General features: G+C 38.3%; 1 protein-coding gene across 3 annotated transcripts in view; it reads right to left on the bottom strand.

Moving 5' to 3' along the window:
• LOC131251847 (thylakoid membrane protein TERC, chloroplastic) overlaps window positions 1-18,486 on the bottom strand; it is a 60,560-nt gene extending 42,074 nt beyond the window's left edge. For 2 of the 3 annotated variants that reach the window (XM_058252842.1, XM_058252840.1), the window contains exons 1-7: window positions 18,119-18,485; window positions 15,565-15,719; window positions 15,355-15,431; window positions 6,918-7,005; window positions 6,662-6,742; window positions 6,486-6,542; window positions 3,033-3,114 (exon numbers count right to left, since the gene is read on the bottom strand). In XM_058252842.1, coding sequence (XP_058108825.1) covers window positions 3,033-3,114; window positions 6,486-6,542; window positions 6,662-6,742; window positions 6,918-7,005; window positions 15,355-15,431; window positions 15,565-15,719; window positions 18,119-18,299 — 721 coding nt within the window. In that variant the 5' untranslated portion in view covers window positions 18,300-18,485. Of the gene's footprint in view, window positions 1-3,032; window positions 3,115-6,485; window positions 6,543-6,661; window positions 6,743-6,917; window positions 7,006-15,354; window positions 15,432-15,564; window positions 15,720-18,118 lie in introns of all 3 variants that reach the window. The other variant, XM_058252841.1, reaches the window with a different exon arrangement.
• Window positions 18,487-19,486: the final 1,000 nt, after the last annotated feature.

The raw sequence follows: 19,486 nt of genomic DNA on the forward strand, positions 1-19,486 counted from the left end.
GATGTCTGAGTCCCCCAAAGCATGATTGTAACTCCAAGTGAACAGTGAATGCAGACCGCTAGTCATGATTTATCCAACCATCCATTTTAATTAAACATGCCCACCAAATGAGTAGACAAGTCTTAAGTTTCAGACCAGATCATATTCGCTACAGCCCCCAACATAATGAGAGGCCAGATCACCCTGATACTTCTCTATCATTTTATGAGTATTTTGCAGCTCAAAACCCACAATCAATTATAATATAACTTAGAGAACCGTTTTTCTATATAAAGAGTAATTAACAAAGGAGAAGTAAACATGCATGCCGACAACAAAAATAAACTGATTAATTGCTACATTATATAAATCATTATCTCAAACATGTAATTGTATAGGACCTGAATGGTCCATGTATTTCAACAACTACATCTATTGTGTTTCGATCCTTACAAAACCAAACATAATAAAGGTGATGACCAGCCCAGTCAAACTACAATCACTTCTCTCATATGAGCAGCAACCAAATAGAAAAGGGAAAAAAACAAACAAGATTCTCGAAATGCTAATCGACACTTCAGGCAGGTAGTAAGTAATGTTAAATGAGAGATATCTTTAACCAAAAAGCTCACCAATGATATGGTAAATCACCACATACATACATACAATATAAAATATAAAGAAAGGATTGGTATAGCAACACAACCATAGTACAAGAAAGTCTTGGATTATTCAAGTGAACCTTTTAGTACTGACTGACGGGAGTGGATTGGGTACTACCCCACCAGGACCTAGCTGTAGACAGATGGTCCTGACAGGGACTCTGTGGGGCCCACTGTGATGTATGTGTTTTATCCACGCCATCCGTCCATTTTGACAAATCATTTTAGGGCAAAGTCCCAAAAAGGAGGCAGATTGAAGGTTCAAGTGGACCACACGACAGAAAGCAATGACTTTTGTGGCCCCCAAGAAGTTATCAATGGTAGGCATTCAATCCCCACTGCTTCCTGTGGTGTGGTCCACTTGAGCCTTCGATCTGCCTCCTTTTTGGGATCTTGCCCTAAAACGATTTGTCAAAATGGATGGATGGCGTGGATAAAACACATACATCACGATGGGCCCTACAGAGCCCCTATCAGGACCGTCCATGTCCAGCTAGATCCTGCTAGGGATGGTACCCAATCTGTGTCCCTGACTGACTAGGTAGTAATGCATAATCTCAACTCATTAAAACTATATATGTACATAATAGAAACTACAATTCATGCATAACAAACAATATCGTCCAAAAATTCCTATCAAAAGTGTGCACATTTCAAAGTGTTCAGTTGCACTTCATATGTTCACATTGATGCAGAGCATATAAACAAGCTAGATGCGAAGTCCAGGAAGTACACGTTTATATGCTACGGACAGCATGATTTTAGCTACCGTTTTTGGGATATAGAGAACAGAAAAATCATCAGAAGCAAAGACGTAGTCTTCAATGAAAAAGTGATGCGTAAGGATAGTGTGCAGCAAAATAAGGCCGATGAGTAAGAATTCATAGAGTTGGAAGAGTTACCGGATACGGGTGTTATAGTGCCACAGGATGAGCATGCACAGGAGCATAATGAGGCAGAACCGCAGACATCGACTGTGAGGAGATCTACTTGGGAGAGGAGACCCAAGGTCCGATATTCACCCTCCTTACATTATCTACTGCTGACAGATAGTGGTGAACCAGAGTGTTTTGAAGAGGCATTACAGTTAGATACATAGGTTAAGTGGGAGCAGGCCATGGATGATAAGATGGACTCTCTTGAGTCCAATCGCACGTGGGAGCTAGTCACTCTACCAAAGGGTAAGAAAGCTCTTCATAACAAGTGGGTTTACAGACTAAAGGGGGAGCATGATGGTTCGAAACGGTACAAGGTCAGATTGGTTGTGAAAGGGTTCCAACAAAAGGCAAGTATCAACTTCACTGAAATATTTTCACCAATGGTGAAAATGTCTATGATTCGCATAATCTTAAGTATAGTGGCTACATAGGACTTACATCTAGAGCAGCTAGATATTAAGACAGCCTTTCTTCATGGAGACCTTGAAGAAAAGATATACATGCATCAACCGACAGGATACGTGGCACCAGGAAAGGAGAACAAGGTGTGTAGACTGAAGAAGAGTCTATATGGCCTGAAGCAAGCCCCGAGGCAGTGGTACAAAAAGTTCGACAGTTTCATGTAGGGAAACAGTTTTAGGAGATGTCATGCAGACCACTGTTGCTATTTGAAGAAGTTTGATACGTTGTACATCATCCTTCTTCTGTATGTTGATGATATACTTGTGGCCGGATCAAGCATGAAAGACATCTCAGATCTCAAAAGACAACTGTCTAGAGAATTTGCCATGAAGGATTTAGGAGCTGCAAAATAAATTCTAGGCATGAGGATAAAGTATGACAGGGAAAACAAGAAACTAGTTTTGTCACAGGCAGAGTAAAAAACCAAGGTACTTGATCGATTCAGTATGGGAGGTGCTAAGCCGGTTAGCACTTCATTAGCTAACCACTTCAAGCTTTCTAAGGAGCAAGGTGCGAAGATGCAGGAGGAACGTGACTACATGGCTAAAGTCCCATACGCGTCAGCTATTGGGAGTCTCATGTATACTATGATGAGCACGAGGCCAGATCTTGCTCCAGTAGTGAGAGTTGTTAGCATGTTCATGAACAACCCCAAGAAGAAACATTGGGAAGCTGTGAAGTGGATCCTTAGATACCTGGTAGGTACTGTGGATGTAGGGCTGTGTTATGGAGGATCAGAAATCAAGCTATAAGGCTACGTAGATTTAGATTTGGTAGGAGATATGGATAGCAGAAGAAGCACTATAGGGTATGTCTTTACTCTGTTAGTGCTGCAGTCAGTTGGGTCTCTCAATTACAGAAGATAGTATCTATCAATACAACGGAAGCAAAATATGTTGCAGCTACAGAAGCGTGCAAGTATTCTAACCAAAAAGTCAATGGAAATAGTAAGAACTAAGAAACGACAAAAGAGCAAGAAATAGGAAGGTACAAGTGACAGGAATAAATTTCTGGCATGTTTTCACAATGAAGTTGTTCGACAGGTCAGTCTCTTCTTCTTCTCCAGCAAACATCTGTTAAAATTAAAATATGAAAGGGATCACTAATTCAGGATCAATGCTTTAACTTTCTTTCACTACAACTTTTTCCACCCACGTAAAGCCAGCATTTGCTTTTTTATGCAAAACACAAAAAATATATCGAGTGATAAGCTGCAGAAACCTAATAAAATATATTGTGAGGTTAAGAAGAATGAATCAATGATAGCTGCAGCAAACATGGATCTATGACTTTAGAACATGAAGAAAATTAATTATGGTCAAAATCATAGGAGCTTCTAATAAGGAAACAAACTACAATACAGTTATTAAGAAACAGAGTCCCATCTAGGTCTATTTCAAATAGAGAACTGATTAACTACGACTAATTGTACACTGCCAACTTTCTTTTCCCCTCAGAATTTCTGTTTTCACTTTGGACCATTAAACTGCAGTTATTATGAAGGGAAAGATGCTTGTGAAAATGAATCATATGTTAAGTTCACCTATTCCAGACACACGTGATCCATTAATATACCCCATGCTGATGTTCTATTTTTATTAAGACACACATTGCTTAGAGTTTTCTATTTTTCCATTTGAGCACCTCTGGACAATCATTTCCATTGTCATTCACTTTCCTATTGCTTGAATATCCTCTTCAATACATGACCATGCATCATCCAACATTATTTTAGGAGGCACATCTTATTTTTGAGGATTGGTAATGATTTTCCCACTACCATTGCAGCCCATTAGGATATTTCCCTATTATCCCTCCTATTAGGTAAGGGATGCAGTTTCTACCTACTCCTTTTCTTCTAGAAGCTATTTCCTTTGTGTTGCTTCCCTATCTAATTCTAGGATTGAGATTCTTTGTTTTTAGCCTCCTTTCTCAAAGCATGCTGGGGTATCATTTCAGAAGCTGGAGGGAAGGATATTGCAAGTTCTTTTTTGTCTTCCATTTCTCTTGGTTTAATGAGGCTTATTGAAGTTAATATTCAGGTGTTCAAGTTGAGGTGGCCAGCCTGGATTTGAATAAGATCATTTTGGCTCCTTTGGATTCCCCTGCGAAGTTGTGTTTGAATGCAAGAGTTGCAAGCAGTCTCCTACCTAGAGCTCAAGCTTCTATCTCTTTGATTGCCTCTTCACACAAGAAGGCCATGGAGAAGCATACCCGTATCTCTTATAGCGGCCATCATGCACAATTTTTGTCTTTAGCCAATTCCCCTATTTTCCCATAGGTTTTCTCACCCTAGCCCAGGGTGTGCACGAATTTTGTTCCTGTCTCGGGGTGTGGGCTTTCCTTGAACTGGGGTGTGGGTTTTCTTCCCCTGGCCCAAGGTGTGGGTGTGTTTCCTTCCTCCTCCTCCTCCTCTTCTTCTTTTCTTTTATTTTCTATTGAGGTTCTTCCTCCTCTTTCTTTGTATTGACTTCTGCCCTTGGTTGGTAATAAGAGAGTTTCCTTTCTTACTTGCCAAAAGAAAAAAGATTCATAGCTTCACTAAAAATGGCAATGCCCTTCTAAATTTCTCATTTGCCTATTAAAACCCTCTCACTTCAATGGCACTGATGATTTATAAAATTTAAATGTGGGTTATTGCTTTTAATTTGGATTTTTTAGAGGGACCTAAGGAAAAGGAACATGGCCATAAAAAATTTGTGCATCCTATGCATGGCAAAAGGAGGAGGCGGTGGATCATTTATTCTTACATTGCAAGTTTTCTAGAACCATGTGGGGAAATGTCTTCACCCTATTTAGGATTGATTAGATGATGCCCAATCTTTACAATGGTTATGGACAAGTTAACGTAGCATTTGCAAGAAGAGATCCCATGGTGTATGTTGTTTGCATATGACATAGTTTTGATTAACAAGACAAAGGAGGGTGTAAACACAAAGCTAGATTTATGAAGGGATGCATTAGAATCATCTTCTTCATCATCATCTAAGACTTATCCAAATTACTTGGGGCTGGCTACGAGAATCTTGTTCTGCCATTCCACTCTATCAAGGGCCATACCTTCAGTTAGGAATAAGTTATCAAGCCCTTTCTCACCACCTCTATCCACAACCTTCTAGGCCTTCACCTTGCCCTTTTAAAGCCTTCAACTTGTACCAACTCCTGACTGGTGCAGTTCTTGGTTGCCATGCACCTGACCAAACCATCTAAAGTCTGTCATCCCTTATCTCATTACCTATTCGTACTACTCCTAAGTTCCCTCAAATGCATTCCATTTATAGTTCTATCATTTCTCGTCTTGCCACTCATCCACCTCAATATCCTCATTTAAGCTACGCTCATCCTATGGACATGTTTTTCCTCTACTTCCCAACATTCTATCCCACGAAGCATGACTGGTCTTATAGCTGTCCTGTAAAATTTCCCTTTCAGTTTTAGTAGTACATGACGATCGCCTAAAACTCCAGCGGCACATCTCCATTTCTTCCACCCAGCTTTAGTTCTCCGGCAACATCCTTTTAAACCTCTCCACTCCCAATTTCAAGCTGGGTGGAAGAAACACAGATGTGCCTCTAGAGTTTTGTGTAATCTTTGTGTACCAATTAAACTGAGGGGGAAATTTTGTAGACTATAAGACTAGATATGCTTTATGGGACAATGTTAGGTAGCTAAGGAACAGCATGTTCACAGGATGTGTAGCTGAAATGAGGATGTTGAGATGGATGAGTGCCAAGACGAGGTAGGATAGAACTAGAAATGACCGCATTCGAGGTAACTTAGGAGTGGCATTGATAGGTAAAAAGATGAGGGGCAGACTTAGATGGTTTGTTCAAGTGCAATGAAGACCAAGAATTGTGCTGCTTAGGAGTGAGTTCGTGGTGCAAGTTGAAGGCTCTAAAAGCTAAAGGGGAAAGCCCAAAGGGCAGGTTGAGGTAGTAAAAAAAGACATAATGAACTACATTCTAACTGACTTCATGGTCCTTGATAGAGTGGAATTGCAGAACAGGATTTGTGTAGTCAACCCCAATTAGTTGGGATAAGGCATAGATGCTGACGTCAGGTGATGCCCAATCTGGAACCTTTGGTGTCTGCATCTGCTTGCAGGCCTCTGCTCGTGTTGGAAGGAATGCAACTACAGAACTTTCCATATCAAGTCCAAGTCAAGAGAGGCAGTTTCCAAAAGAGTTAAGAGGCAGGGTTCTTAGTTGGGCCTTGGGGACCTTTTTGCCCCTACAGTTATCATTATATTTGTATGTTAATACAGATCAGTAGAGAGCAGTACATGTTCTCTCTGGCAGTACTTTAGATAATTGTACTATGATATTAGTTTTCCAACCTCTGATATTAAAGTCAATTGAATGATAACATTGAACATGTTCAACAATAAAAGGGCAACATGTTTTCTAATAAGAGAAAACTCTAAGCTGGGAAAAATAATGGGTACCTTGTATGATGAGAAGAGAAGCACTGAGGCCAGAAGTAAGTTCACCACCTCAAACCTCTAAAAACAACAAAGCAGCAGCATTTTACCAGAGGATCCAATAACAAGAAACATATAAAGATCAGGGCCACAATGATTGAAAATGTAAAGGATTACACATCAAATTAGAAATCAGCAACCTGAAGGGTGGCAGTTCCAAGCAGTATCATTGATGCACGGAAGATTATTGCACCAGCAATACCATATGAAAGCACCCGGCTCTAGAATTCAATATAATCAAAATTCCAACACCAATAAGATTCATACAATGAGTATGTTAATGAGAAAATAATGATATAGTTTGATGCAAAGCAGTTTGCAGCCTCAAGGGTGCAAACATTACAAACCACTCAACTTCATCCACAAGAAAATATTGAGGAAATGCCACAATAGTACCTGATATATAATTGGTACTTTGAAGTACCTGAAGATCAAAACAAAGACGAAAAGATTGTCCACTGATAAACTTTGTTCCAATAAATACCTGAAAATTAAGCAGAATGTTCCTCTTCATACTGATATTCAGGGACCCTTGAAGCAAACACAAACAATAAATCAAAAGAAACAGCAATGATCAAACTTATTCAACACAAACAAACAATAAATACATGGGAATAGGACAAGCAACAAGCTGAAGTCAAAAGAAAATTTTCAACAGCAATGATCAAACTTGGAAAAACTCTGTTCTGAATGAGAGACAACTTATGCTACATGATTTCAACTGAAACAGAAAAGTGGTAAAACTTTCTGAAAACAGATAAATATACACAGACAGAAAATTTATAAGAGATGAACGATGCTTCTTCAAATTTTATTCTGATTTGAAGAATATCCCTGACATTTGACTATCTTATACATTTGATTGCAAATTTTAGAATTAGAAAGACCACAAAGCTCGTTTTAAAAAAATGCAAGAAGAAACTTCTTAGGAAAAGACACAATCTCAAATTGTAAGAACCACTGCACTTTAATAATCTTTCAAAGTAGACAAACATTTTATCATTTGGTTTCCTTGAAATTGTTGTGGAGAATTACGGGTCATAGCACTTAGACAACATTCCAGACTAATAGCCTACAAAATTGGCAAACACCCACTGGTAGTCTGAGAAATATCGGATCTTACTTATGTTAGGCAAGGTTCTGTTTCAAGAACAACTATGGCAGGCCTCTTGTGAAAAAATGACCAGACTACAACCCTTCAGAAGACCAAAGAGCCACACAAGGGAAATGATGTTCTGCCCCTATGCATAATTGTGGCTAGGTAATTTGTCAAGAAGGGATTAGAGACATAACATGCAGTAGAAAAGATGACTTCGAATGAATTCAAGGGAACATGCAATTCATACTATCCAGTGTCACTTGCAACACCATCTTAAAATACTTAATTTATCTATTCACAGTAACTTCTTAACGGATATTTTAGTTAAAGAATTAGACTAACCACCCGTATGAGATTGATTTATTACTGACACATCAAATGGGCCATCCTCTTTCTGTGATTTCTTTCATCGACAATTCTCCTGGTGTTCAAGACTTGAGATTTTGTTGCAGTCGTTCTGCTTATCGGCTTGTAAGATCTCTTGTCATCTGCTTTTTCTTTCATACCGTATCTGCAAATGCAGATGACTTTTCCTGCTTTATTTATCCAAATTTTCAGATCTCTTTACTGTTGTTCTACTTCTGTTTGTTTAGATCATTTTTGCACATTTAGTTCATGTAAAAAATACTTACAGATTACAAAACATGTAAACTTCTAAAACATAAAAGTAATTTATCATAGCCCAACAGCAACAAAATAGTATTTGCATTTATCTGAATTGGCATGTTAAAAAGGTGTGCTTGACACGTGTTAACAGATGTGAATGTGGACTGTACCACTGTATGGCCCACTAGTTTTGTATCCCAATATAAAAGGAGAGAGGGGAGATGGCCCACCCAGTGTTTTCAGTTTCTTGTGATATCACAGATATATCTCATGATATATCTGTTATCTCAGTTGGGTGGATACAAAACCCAGCTTTAATATCCATTTTTTCATGGTGTTGTGCAATATATTGCACAATGTCACAATATATCGTGGGTATCGCAATATCGTATGATATATCTACACTCCCCCTTTACACATTCTTAATGTATTGTGCGATATATCGATTTCAAACGCAATATTGGATAAAACGAAACTAGTGTTGTTTTGTCTAAAAAATCACAAAAAACCTTTTTTTAGGGGGGCGATGGACTTCATGGTACCTTTGTAAGGTAATTTCAACCAGTCGACTCTAGTTTGTTAGAAGAAAATCTTTGAAATTTATCCGGAATTGTGATAGAAAGATTCTTGGGGTCAGATTCTAATAGGTGTGTATTTTTTAGTTTTGATGCGTGTGTGCGTGCGTGCGTGTTGCAAATAGTGTCAAATGGTATAAAATTCATGATTCTTCATGTTTTGCATGAAAAATTATACATTTGGAGCTTTGATTTGAATATTTGTAAGAGATGGGCCGAGTTGCAGAAAATTTGAGACAAATCAAAATTTCACCAATTTTTCCCAAATCAATTACACTCTTAGGTGTCCAAACTCAAAATCAAACATATATATAACCTGATTTACACATTCTTGGCAATTTGGGATTTTTTAGAAAAAATAATTTTTAATTAAAATGATTAAAAAATGTTAAAAAATATTCTTTAAAAAGAATAATTATAAATTCACAAGTATATTTCTAGTTTTCTACCTCTTCTTTTGCTTTTGAATGTAATACTTATGTTTTTATCTTCTTACATTTAAAAATTTTATAAATTGACTTTGGATATGATTGCATTAGTTTAGTCAGACAACACATAGTTTAGAACCGTATACAAAGGAAACCTACTATCCGCACTTGTTTTTTGTGATTTTTTATTTTTTATTTTTTAAGTGTGTATTGGTGTTTTGGTGAGGACATCATGTCACGTACACCCTTGCGTACGAATTAGAGGAGGCGGGCCGCACCGATTTCCCTTTGGGTAGGCTAGTATCCGTGATCATGTTGAAGACCTCATGTGCATGTGCGAGCATTTGGAAGACACCATATTGGGAAGATACACATGGGTTGCTTTATAGAGTGATCCAAATCATTGGATTGAATAGACGTGACGATCGGGCCATTAATCGTGGAGCGTCCACAATAGTTTTTCTTAGATTTTATCAGCTTATAGAATTTAGTTTTGTTTATGTTATGTTTAGACACCATTATGAGTGTTTTTAGTTGAGTTTAATTAGATTAAGGCTATTTTCATCAAAATTCACAAAACTTGGTGTTTATTGTAATTTTCGAACTTTCTTGAAGCTATAAAAGAGGGTGGGCATGTGAACCCCTCCCTCATTGGATTTTGTGATTTTTGTTTTAAAAAAAGAGAGAGAAAAAGATCTTGCTTTCTTCTTCCATCTTCATGCGATTTGGAATGAAGATTGATGTGAGGTTAATCTTCATCAACAGATGTGCGAGGTCTCCATCTATCCCCACACCATCTTCTCTCTTCCCCTCCATCAAGGTATTTTCTTCGACTTCTTCGAATCTCCCATCTTAAGCCTTCATCCTTTCATAAATTCATCTTTCCTTTACCTTTCAACAATCCCAAGCCCTAACCGACCTAACACATCCATCCCACGCCACACGTGTGTCCGTACGGCCACACGTGTGAATCCTTCGAGTTGGTTGTACGACCACACATTGCCCCGTTTGGCTTTCCATCATCCTTATATCAAAACGCCTTTCTTCCATTCCCAAAACCTTAACCCTAAACCTAAAATCCATAATTTTCCTACTTTTCCAATTTACCCAAATCCTAATTTTTACCATAGGTTGTATTAGGTTTTCTATTTTAGAATAGACTATACTTTATGCTAATTGGATGTCCCTACATCCATTAGATCCTAGTTTCTTTTTATTTAATGATTTTACGTGACGATGTTGGTAACTTAGGCTAGGATCATGCATGATGTTCACTTGATTTTCATGGGATTCGTGGTGATTATAGCAATGCTTCTTTTTTTTCTTTTTTTTTTGTTAATTGTCTTAATTTTGCTACTTGATCTCAGATGTTAATTAATTCATGCATCCGTCCTACATCATGTTTTTTTTAACAATCCCTAAAGTTTCATTGAAAAATTTGACCAATTTCCCAATATTTCCCCATGTTTCCCAATAGCAGTGATAAATTATGCAATACAACCAATATATCCCGTGCGATAGCCAAAATGTATTTGTATCCCAAGGTTGTGATACATTACGCAATAATGATATGGAAACATTGAGCCCACCTAGTTTTTATCCCAATATAAAAGGAGAGAGGGGATGTCCAACCTTAATTCTCTCTCTCTCTCTCTATAAAAACTACATGGTATCAAAGCATCCTTATTTTTTACCTAATCCATCTTTCTCCCTTCTATCCTATAATTATTTTTTCCTTCTTTTCTTCTTGGTCTCCTAGGGATTCTTTTCTTTTTGTTGTGTCAAGCCTTTCGTAAAAAGGGAATGAAGAGTTCGTGATCATCACCTCTCGTGTGTGGATGTATGGACATGTCGGCTGATTACGTTCATCAGATGCCATGTTCATGATCATTGACCCTCATGCTTGGTTGGAACATGTGGGCGTGTGAGCTGGTTATTCTCTTAAAGTTTGATGTACATAACATGTGAAGCATACAAGCTGGGTATTAATTATGTTGCGAAAGGTTAGCCTATTTTTCTATAAACTTGAGGAATATATTCTAGTCCCTTGTCTCGGATGGAAGTGAAAAGTTATTCAAGAACCAGATTCATAAATTCATCTGATATTTTTAAGGGTCCAAATAGCCTTTATTAAATTAAATGGAACGAATTATCTTCAGTGGTCCAAGTATTTTTAACTACCAAGGCCAAATTAAAATATTTGACCACTGAGAAGCCTAATGAGAGTGCTAGTATGTATAATCAATGGATCCAGGAGAATGCTAAAATTATAACATGGTCGTAAAATAATATGGAGACGTCCATCGGTGCGAATGTAATATTTTTGGATACTGGCAAGGAAGTGTACAATGCATTAAGAGAGATGTGTTCTTCTGACAAAAACATCTCTCGTGCGTACCAGCTGTTTGAAGAGACATTCAGATTTCAATAAGGAGTTAAATCCTAGGTGAATATTTTTCAAAACTTAAAGGAATGTGGGAGGAACTGAAAGTGTATCAACCCCTCGCTATTGATTTGAAAAAGCAATATTAGCAACGTGAGAAGTTTCAGGTGGCTAAGTTTTTATCTAGCTTAAAACTCGAGTATGAGCCGGTTCGTACATAGATTTTTGGTGGCAAGGATGTGTCATCTATGAACAAAGTATATGCACACCTCCAATATGTATCCTTGGGTTCTACAACTGTGGCCAATGATTGCTTTGCTCTTGCATCTTTTACTAGATGTAAAGGAAGTGTTCGCGGTGGCGTAGGTAATTAAGGCAATCGTGGTGAAGTGGGAGGAGGTCATGATAGAAGTTGTTGACCTAAGAAGTGCACCGATTGTGGTCTTACGAATCATTCGGTTGAAAATCGTTGGACCTTCATTGAAAGCCAACATGGGCTAATTAAGCATCTCACATTGGAGAGCATATTGGGTCTCATCAAGTTAGTTCTACTTCTACAAAGGAATAGCCATGTATACCTAGAGAGATGGTCACCCTTACTCAAGCGGAATATTCCAAGTTGCTAAAAAAATCTGCAGAATTAGTTTGTTCCTGCTAGTTCTGCTCATACGGCTATTTCCTGACCTCAGATATGGCCAGTCTAGGATCCAAGTTCCTTGCTCCATGGGACATTTGACTTTGGAGCATTTGACAAATGACAGCTGAGTCCAGTACATTTTTGTCTATTAATACATTTTTAATGGGTTCATATGTCACTTCGGCAGATGGTGAAATGGGCACTGCTCATGCAAGTACTTCCCTTTTATTGTCATATGCTCTTTATGTCCCTAAATTTTCTTTAAGCCTTTTGTGTGTTAATAAGTTCACCAAACTCTTAACTACTCGATGACTTTTTATCGTTTACATTGTGTTTTCTACGATCTAAAGACAGAAGAATATTGGCGTAGGACATAAACATGATGGGTTATACTATCTTAACCGTTAAGTAGCTAGCAAAGTAACTTAGAAAAACATCTCCCTATCAGCAGTACTACAATCTCGACCTTCCATCCATGAAAATCCTTAAAGGCGTTATTCCTTCCTTGTTGTTTGTGTCAGTTCTATACTGTGAAACGTGTGAGTTGAATAAACATCATTGTGTTACTTTTCCGTCACGTGTGGAAAAGTGTAGTTTAATTCCTATTTCTTTAGTCTATTCAAATGTTTGGGACCGCTTAAAATTCTCAGTAGGTCAAGATATACGTATTTTGTCACATTTATTAACGATTTTTCGCAAATGACTTGGATCTATTTAATGAAAGATGGATCTAAATTATTCTCTATTTTACGGCTTTTCACATGGAAGTGTAAAACCAATTTAAATCAAAAGTGCATGTTTTTCGTCCAAATAATACTAAGGAATATATGTTCCAATCCTTTAGTCTATATTCTTCTAAAACGGTTATATTGCACCAAAAATCGTGTGCCTATACCCCGGAACAAAACAGTGTTGCAAAACGAAAAAATCGTCACCTACTTGAGGTGACTCATGCGTTATTAATTTAGATAAATATTTTCAAAAGTTTTTGGAGTGATTCAGTACTCACAATGTGTGTGTGTGTGTGTGTGTGTGTGTGTGTGTGTGTGTGTGTATAATCAAATGCCTTCAACTGTGTTAATGGGTAAATCACCTTAAGAATTTTTACTCCTAGATACTCCTTTGTTTTAAAAATAAAAATAAAAAAATAAAAAAAATTTGTGCCTCCTAGAGTCTTAGGATGTGTATGCGTTGTTTATCAATTGGAGTCGGGCCATGATAAATTAGATCCTAGAGCCAATGTTATTTTTCCCCTTTTACTCCCCAACACAAAGACGTAATCATTGTTACAATCCTTCACTTTGAAGAAAATTGTATCTGCAGATGTTAGATTCTTCCACTCCCTACTTTTCAAAAGACAATAAATCTCTTAATGTGGAAATTGTCCTTGTACTTATTGCGGTTGAAGAAAACATAATCTAATCTCCTCCCTCCACTAACTCCACCATTCCCACTCTGCCTCAACACAAAGTCTACTCAAGACGAAACGGAAAGATAGTGCGCCCACTCATGACATGCCATCCACTATATCTTCTTTCGAGCTGATTGATCCCGTGACTTCTCCAAATAGGTTCAACGTTCTTATTGCCTTAAGGAAAGGTAAGCATGAATGTATCGATTACGCCATCTCCAAATATGTCTCCTTTCAATACTTATCTCCCAATTTTCATAGATTTGCCCTATCATTGTCCTCTCATTCTATTCCTAAGTCATACCACAAATAATTGGTAACATACGGAGTGAAAATGGGCAATGGAAGAGGAAATGGTTGCCCTTTATCAAAATAACACTTGTAAGCTCACTAGTCTATTATCGGTAAACGTGTTGTTGGTTGCGAGTGTATACCATTAAGTTTCACCCTAATGGTACAATTGAACGGTTGAATACTCACTTCATAGCTAAGGAATATACTCAGACCCTTGGTGTTGACTATACTAAAACCTTTTTTACTACTAACAAGTTGAACTCTATTACCGTTATCCTTTACGTGGTCATTAATCATGGCTGGTCCCTTTTACAATTGGATGTTATAAATGCCTTTTTTGGTACTAAGCCAGTTGATACACCAATGGATTCGAATCACAAACTTGTTGATGATCAAGAAGATGTATTTGAAGACTTAGGGAGGTATAGAAGATTGTTTGGGAAACTCATTTATTTAACTACCACTCAGCCAGATATATCTTATGTTGTGAGTCTGGTGAGCCGATTTATGAGCTCTCTGATAGCATCCACATGATATAGTTGTTCGAATTTTGTGGTTTCTTAAAGGAGCATCAGGTCAAGGAATTTTGTACATACGAAACAATAATCTTCAAATCATTGGGTAGTCTGATGCAGATTGGGTAGGTTCTTTAACATATAGGTGGTTAACTACATTTGTAGGGGAAAATCTAGTCGCACAAAAGAGTCAAAAGCAGTGTTGTAGCCCGATCAAGTGTTGAAGCATAATATAGAGCAATTGCTTGTAGTACTTGTGAGTTGATGTGGATCAAGAAGTTATTGCAGGAATTATTTTATGATAATCAAGCAGCAGTCAGCACCCCATGTTGCAAGCAATCTAGTCAATCATGAGACAACTAAACATATTGAAGATGACTGTCATTGCATAAGAGAGGTCTCTAGTGTTGAAATCTCCACACCATATGTTCAGTCTCAGGATCAACTTGCTAATGTGCTCACCAAGGCCTTAGTCACAGTCAATCTACACACATATACTCCAAGCTTGGCATCAACAACATCTACGCTCCAGCTTGAGGGGGAATGTTAATGGATGTGATACAGCTTGAGGGGGAATGTTAATCAGTTGTTATACTGGTTTAGGACTTAGTGGGGATTTTTCTTTTGTTACTTAAGGATATTTTTGTCGTATACTTTTTATTGAATAATATAGAGGATAGGGGGGGCGTCCACCCCCCCTTCTCTCTCTCTCCAAAAACTACAACATGCAACTTTTTAAGTAATGAAATGATATAATAATGCATAAGCAACTATGTTTTGTACAGTATAATAATAAACCCAGCCTTTCTCTATTCATGAGGACTTGTGAAAATATTGTATATGAGATATGAGAAACATATTGTGTATATCTTAGCTCCATCATACCCTGCAAAAAACTCAGAAGCCTTGCCAACTCCATCCTTCATACCTAGAATGACACCAAAGGCCACGGCAGCACAAACCTGTAAAATGAAGGTTAATACTTTGGAGAACAATGCTCAGCTTCAATCAGAAACGGAAAAAGAATCAATATAGAAAATCGTCTTATGCTCTTTGCATGCTATCGCTAGAAAATTATTATCTACAAGGACTCACACATAATGCAACAGTTCTACCAGAAGAGTACTTATCATTCCCAAGCCCTGGAGTGATTGCATTCGGATTACCAACAGACGTGAGATTATGAGTAGTACTATCACCGTCCTTGATGTCATCACATGATTGAGAACTGGCCCTTCTTTTTGTTTCTTCTGCAGATTCAGTTCATCGACACATTATTTTCAAACAAACTATTAGCAATCCAGAGGAGTAGGAAATGTTTTGTGGAGGGCTCTAACAAGTATTAAATACTTAAAATTAGAACTATAGAAATCTTGTTAATAGTAAGAAACACAAAGGATTGGTTGCACCTTTATGTAGGACGCAAATATCAATACAAAATACAATTTTCTAGGCATATTCTATCAGCTTATACGGATGCCTTCAATTCATAATACCTATGGTACAATTTGCATGAATTTCCTGAGCCAATGTAGCTCAGTAATCCAAGAAAAATGATAATCACCGCTATTAGCCCCACTCAGAAAAACCAAAGAAAAATCTTCAATTACAAAAAAATAAAAATAAATAAATAAATAATATTGCCCATGCATGATAACATTATTCAAAGAAGAATTTGGAGCACCTAATGAAGTGTTGATAATGGTGCTTCAAAGTTACTGCCACATGAGTTTGGTGCAACTCCACTTTCTTATTGTATTTATTTATTATTATTATTTTTTTATAGAGATAACACAAAATTTTATTAAACCGTTACCACCAGAAGAAGGCAGCAAAAAAATACAACGCAGCCGCAACTAAGAATTGTAAATAAGAACATAAAAATACAAGGAAAAACTTACATAAAAATAGTTGAGATACCTCATTCGTCATTTATGGATGTCAAAGGTGCATTTGTGAGTCCAAATGAAATTACAAGGAACTCATAATGCACCTCATGTGTTCAAAAAGTTGTTTGGGGAATGTTAGCATGACATACTCGAATCTAATGATATCCAAATCTTAAATCAAGCCATGAGCCATTTAATTCATAAAGTAGCTCTTTAATGATTAGGATGGGAAATCTGTTCTTAACAGTTAGTTTGGAGAACGATAGTCAACACACATGCGCTATCCCATCCTACTTACACACCAAGGCATCAACATGAGTAGGGGAACTGACTCTGACAAATAACCCTCACATCCAACATACTCTTCACAACTTTCCCAATTTCATTCTTTTGAAGACGTGGATAATGGTAGGGTCAAACAATTGGAGGTTGGCCTTCGAAAGTTAAAGGTATCCTATGACCATGTGACCATGGTGGAGATAACTCCTTTGCCTTGAAGAAGATACTAGCAAAATGCACCAGAATTAGGTGGAGCTTATGGTGTTCTGGCTTAGTGTCCACATGCCTCTCAACCAGAGTTATTCTGTAACTCAAAAGTTTTCTTAAGGATCAACTTTTCCATGCAATGGTTATTGATAGTTTTACTGGTACCGGTGTCTAGTCTCTTCAACTATGTTATTTCCCCATGGAAGAGAATTGCAAAACAACTCCCAAAAGTCACATAAGATGAATCCTAAACCATGTGAGTGATCATCTCCCAGAAGTAAGAGAGGGAGTCTTGATTTCGTAGCCTGCCAATGAACATTCAAGTCTTGCTTCGGGAACTTCATTCCCTCGAATCAATAGCGATCACTCCTTCCATGCACCTTCTCCGTGAACCAAGTTTCCTCAACTCAACGGAGAGGATCCTACAAGCTGTGTGTCACCTGGTGGAACAATTCTTCTCTTTCCATTAATTGCCAAATCTCAAAACGTCCATCTTTCCTCTATTTACTTGAACATGAAATTATACAATGGCATCAATGGCTAAAGAAAATTAATGGAACCCTGTCTTGGGCGAAATTTATCGAGGCACCGCACCACACGTGCTTCAGCACAAGTCAATTTGAGGATTCACCAGGACAGTCACCAAGCTACATCAGATGTCCACAATTTGTGAGTATTGAACTCGAAAAATTAACCAACAAAACTACAGTTCTTGCTGACTCCTTGGCCAACTGTCTCATCAACGGACTAAAGGAGACATCTGTCATGATGTGCAGATGTGCAAGCCCAATACTCTCCCGAGTGCTATTTTCTTGGCTTGCCTGCAAGTAGCCAAGCATTGGTGCATTGGCATGATAGAAAACTTGCACCAACAGGAATGGGTGCACCAATAAATCCTAGACCAGCCCCTTTTGCTGATAGAATGTTGGCAGCAATGGAGATGAAAGAACGCAGAGGTAGGGGGTTAATGTTATAAATTCTGTTGAGAAATGTAGTTCTGGACATCACTGTAAGACTCAACAGTTGTTCCTTCTTGATGGGGTTTTCCTGATTCCACCAAAGACATTGGAGGTTTTTTTTTTTTTTAAGCGGATAAGTGTGTATGATTGGGGGAAGAAGATAATGATCCCCGTACAAACATTGAATGTCTGTGATTATTCCAGGGGCATAGCTCCTGCCATTGACTCACATGCTTATGAGCCCACAGCAGCGCACTACAGATGAATGTCTGTGATTATTAATAAGAAAATCAAAGGAAGAAAAGACTCACTCACCAGCAGAGCCGGGGTTTACAGAGGCCGTAATCCTGATGCCGCTTTTGCTTTGACTGGAAAGGAATCCGGACCGTTTATTGGTAAACTTAGTAACAAAGGGAATCGGGGAGGCGGGTCTGAATAAGGGAGTGTGTTGCTGGGAAACAAGAGCAAACGGAAGCGAAGCAGCCATCGCCGCCATAATAATGAGATTTTTACCGGAGGGAGGACACGACGGGCCTTCTCTATCTACCTCTCTCACCCTCTCTATCAAGAATGAGGTTTTTGCGGTCCATGCAGCGAGCGCGGGATATCAAATGCAACGGGTAGCAGCTCTCTCAGAACAAAATCGTATGCCCCTCAGGCGACGCCCAACTATGGGAAGCGGATTGCGTCCTGCCTCCTCTTGGACTCTAATACGTCCAGGCAGGCCCACCGTAATGTATGGGTTTTATCCACGCCGTCCGCCCATTTATCCAGATCATCTTAGAGCAGAATTAAAAAATTGATCCATATCAAAGGTTCAAGTGGACCACACAATGGAGATTGAATGTCCACCGTTAAGGGTCTGTTTGGGCGGTGGGATTAGAAGGGATTAAGTGGGATGGGATTCAAAAAACATAATTGTTACCCATGGCAGGGATTGTCCCTGTTGCCATAGGATATGATTAATGCCCTGCTTTGTTAATAATACGGTGGTACATTGAGTGGATATACCCACCATCATTTGAAATTATTGAGAATAACACACGTGTTATATCTAAACTGTTCATTTGTTTTGTAAGCTCATTTTATGGCATGGGCCTAAAAATGAGGTAGATTCAAAACTTATGTGGCCCTAAAGAAGTTTTCAACGGTAAGTATTCAATCCCCGTTGCTTTCTATGGTGGGGTCCACTTGAGCATTAGATTTACCTGATTTTTTGGCTTGTGCTCTAAAATAATCTAGATAAATGGGTGGACGGTGTGGATATAACCCACACATCATGGTGGGACCTACAACAACTTGCTAACATTGAGTGAAATTGGCACGGGACCCAACGCAATTCTATTTAATGTAATTCCAAGCTTTTCCACACTCCCCAAACATGGAGTGGAATTGGCACCGGACCAGATGAATCCCATCCCACCTAATCCCTTCTAATCCCACCGCCCAAACAGACCCTAAAAGAGCGCGGATCGTCTCTGGTGAAGGCACAGGAATTCTCATTGGTCTACGCCATTTCCAATGACTCCGACACAACTCACAGGATACGCTGGATTTCTCTCTCCCAACCATGAGGATTAACTAGTGGTAACGGGACGGAAAACAATATAGTTATTTATAAACAGCACAAGTATGGTCCACTCGATGACTGGATATGGCTGATTTTTGCACTAGATGATTGAT

Source organism: Magnolia sinica, chromosome 7, assembly GCF_029962835.1.
Source record: "Magnolia sinica isolate HGM2019 chromosome 7, MsV1, whole genome shotgun sequence".
NCBI classification, from domain to species: domain Eukaryota; kingdom Viridiplantae; phylum Streptophyta; class Magnoliopsida; order Magnoliales; family Magnoliaceae; genus Magnolia; species Magnolia sinica.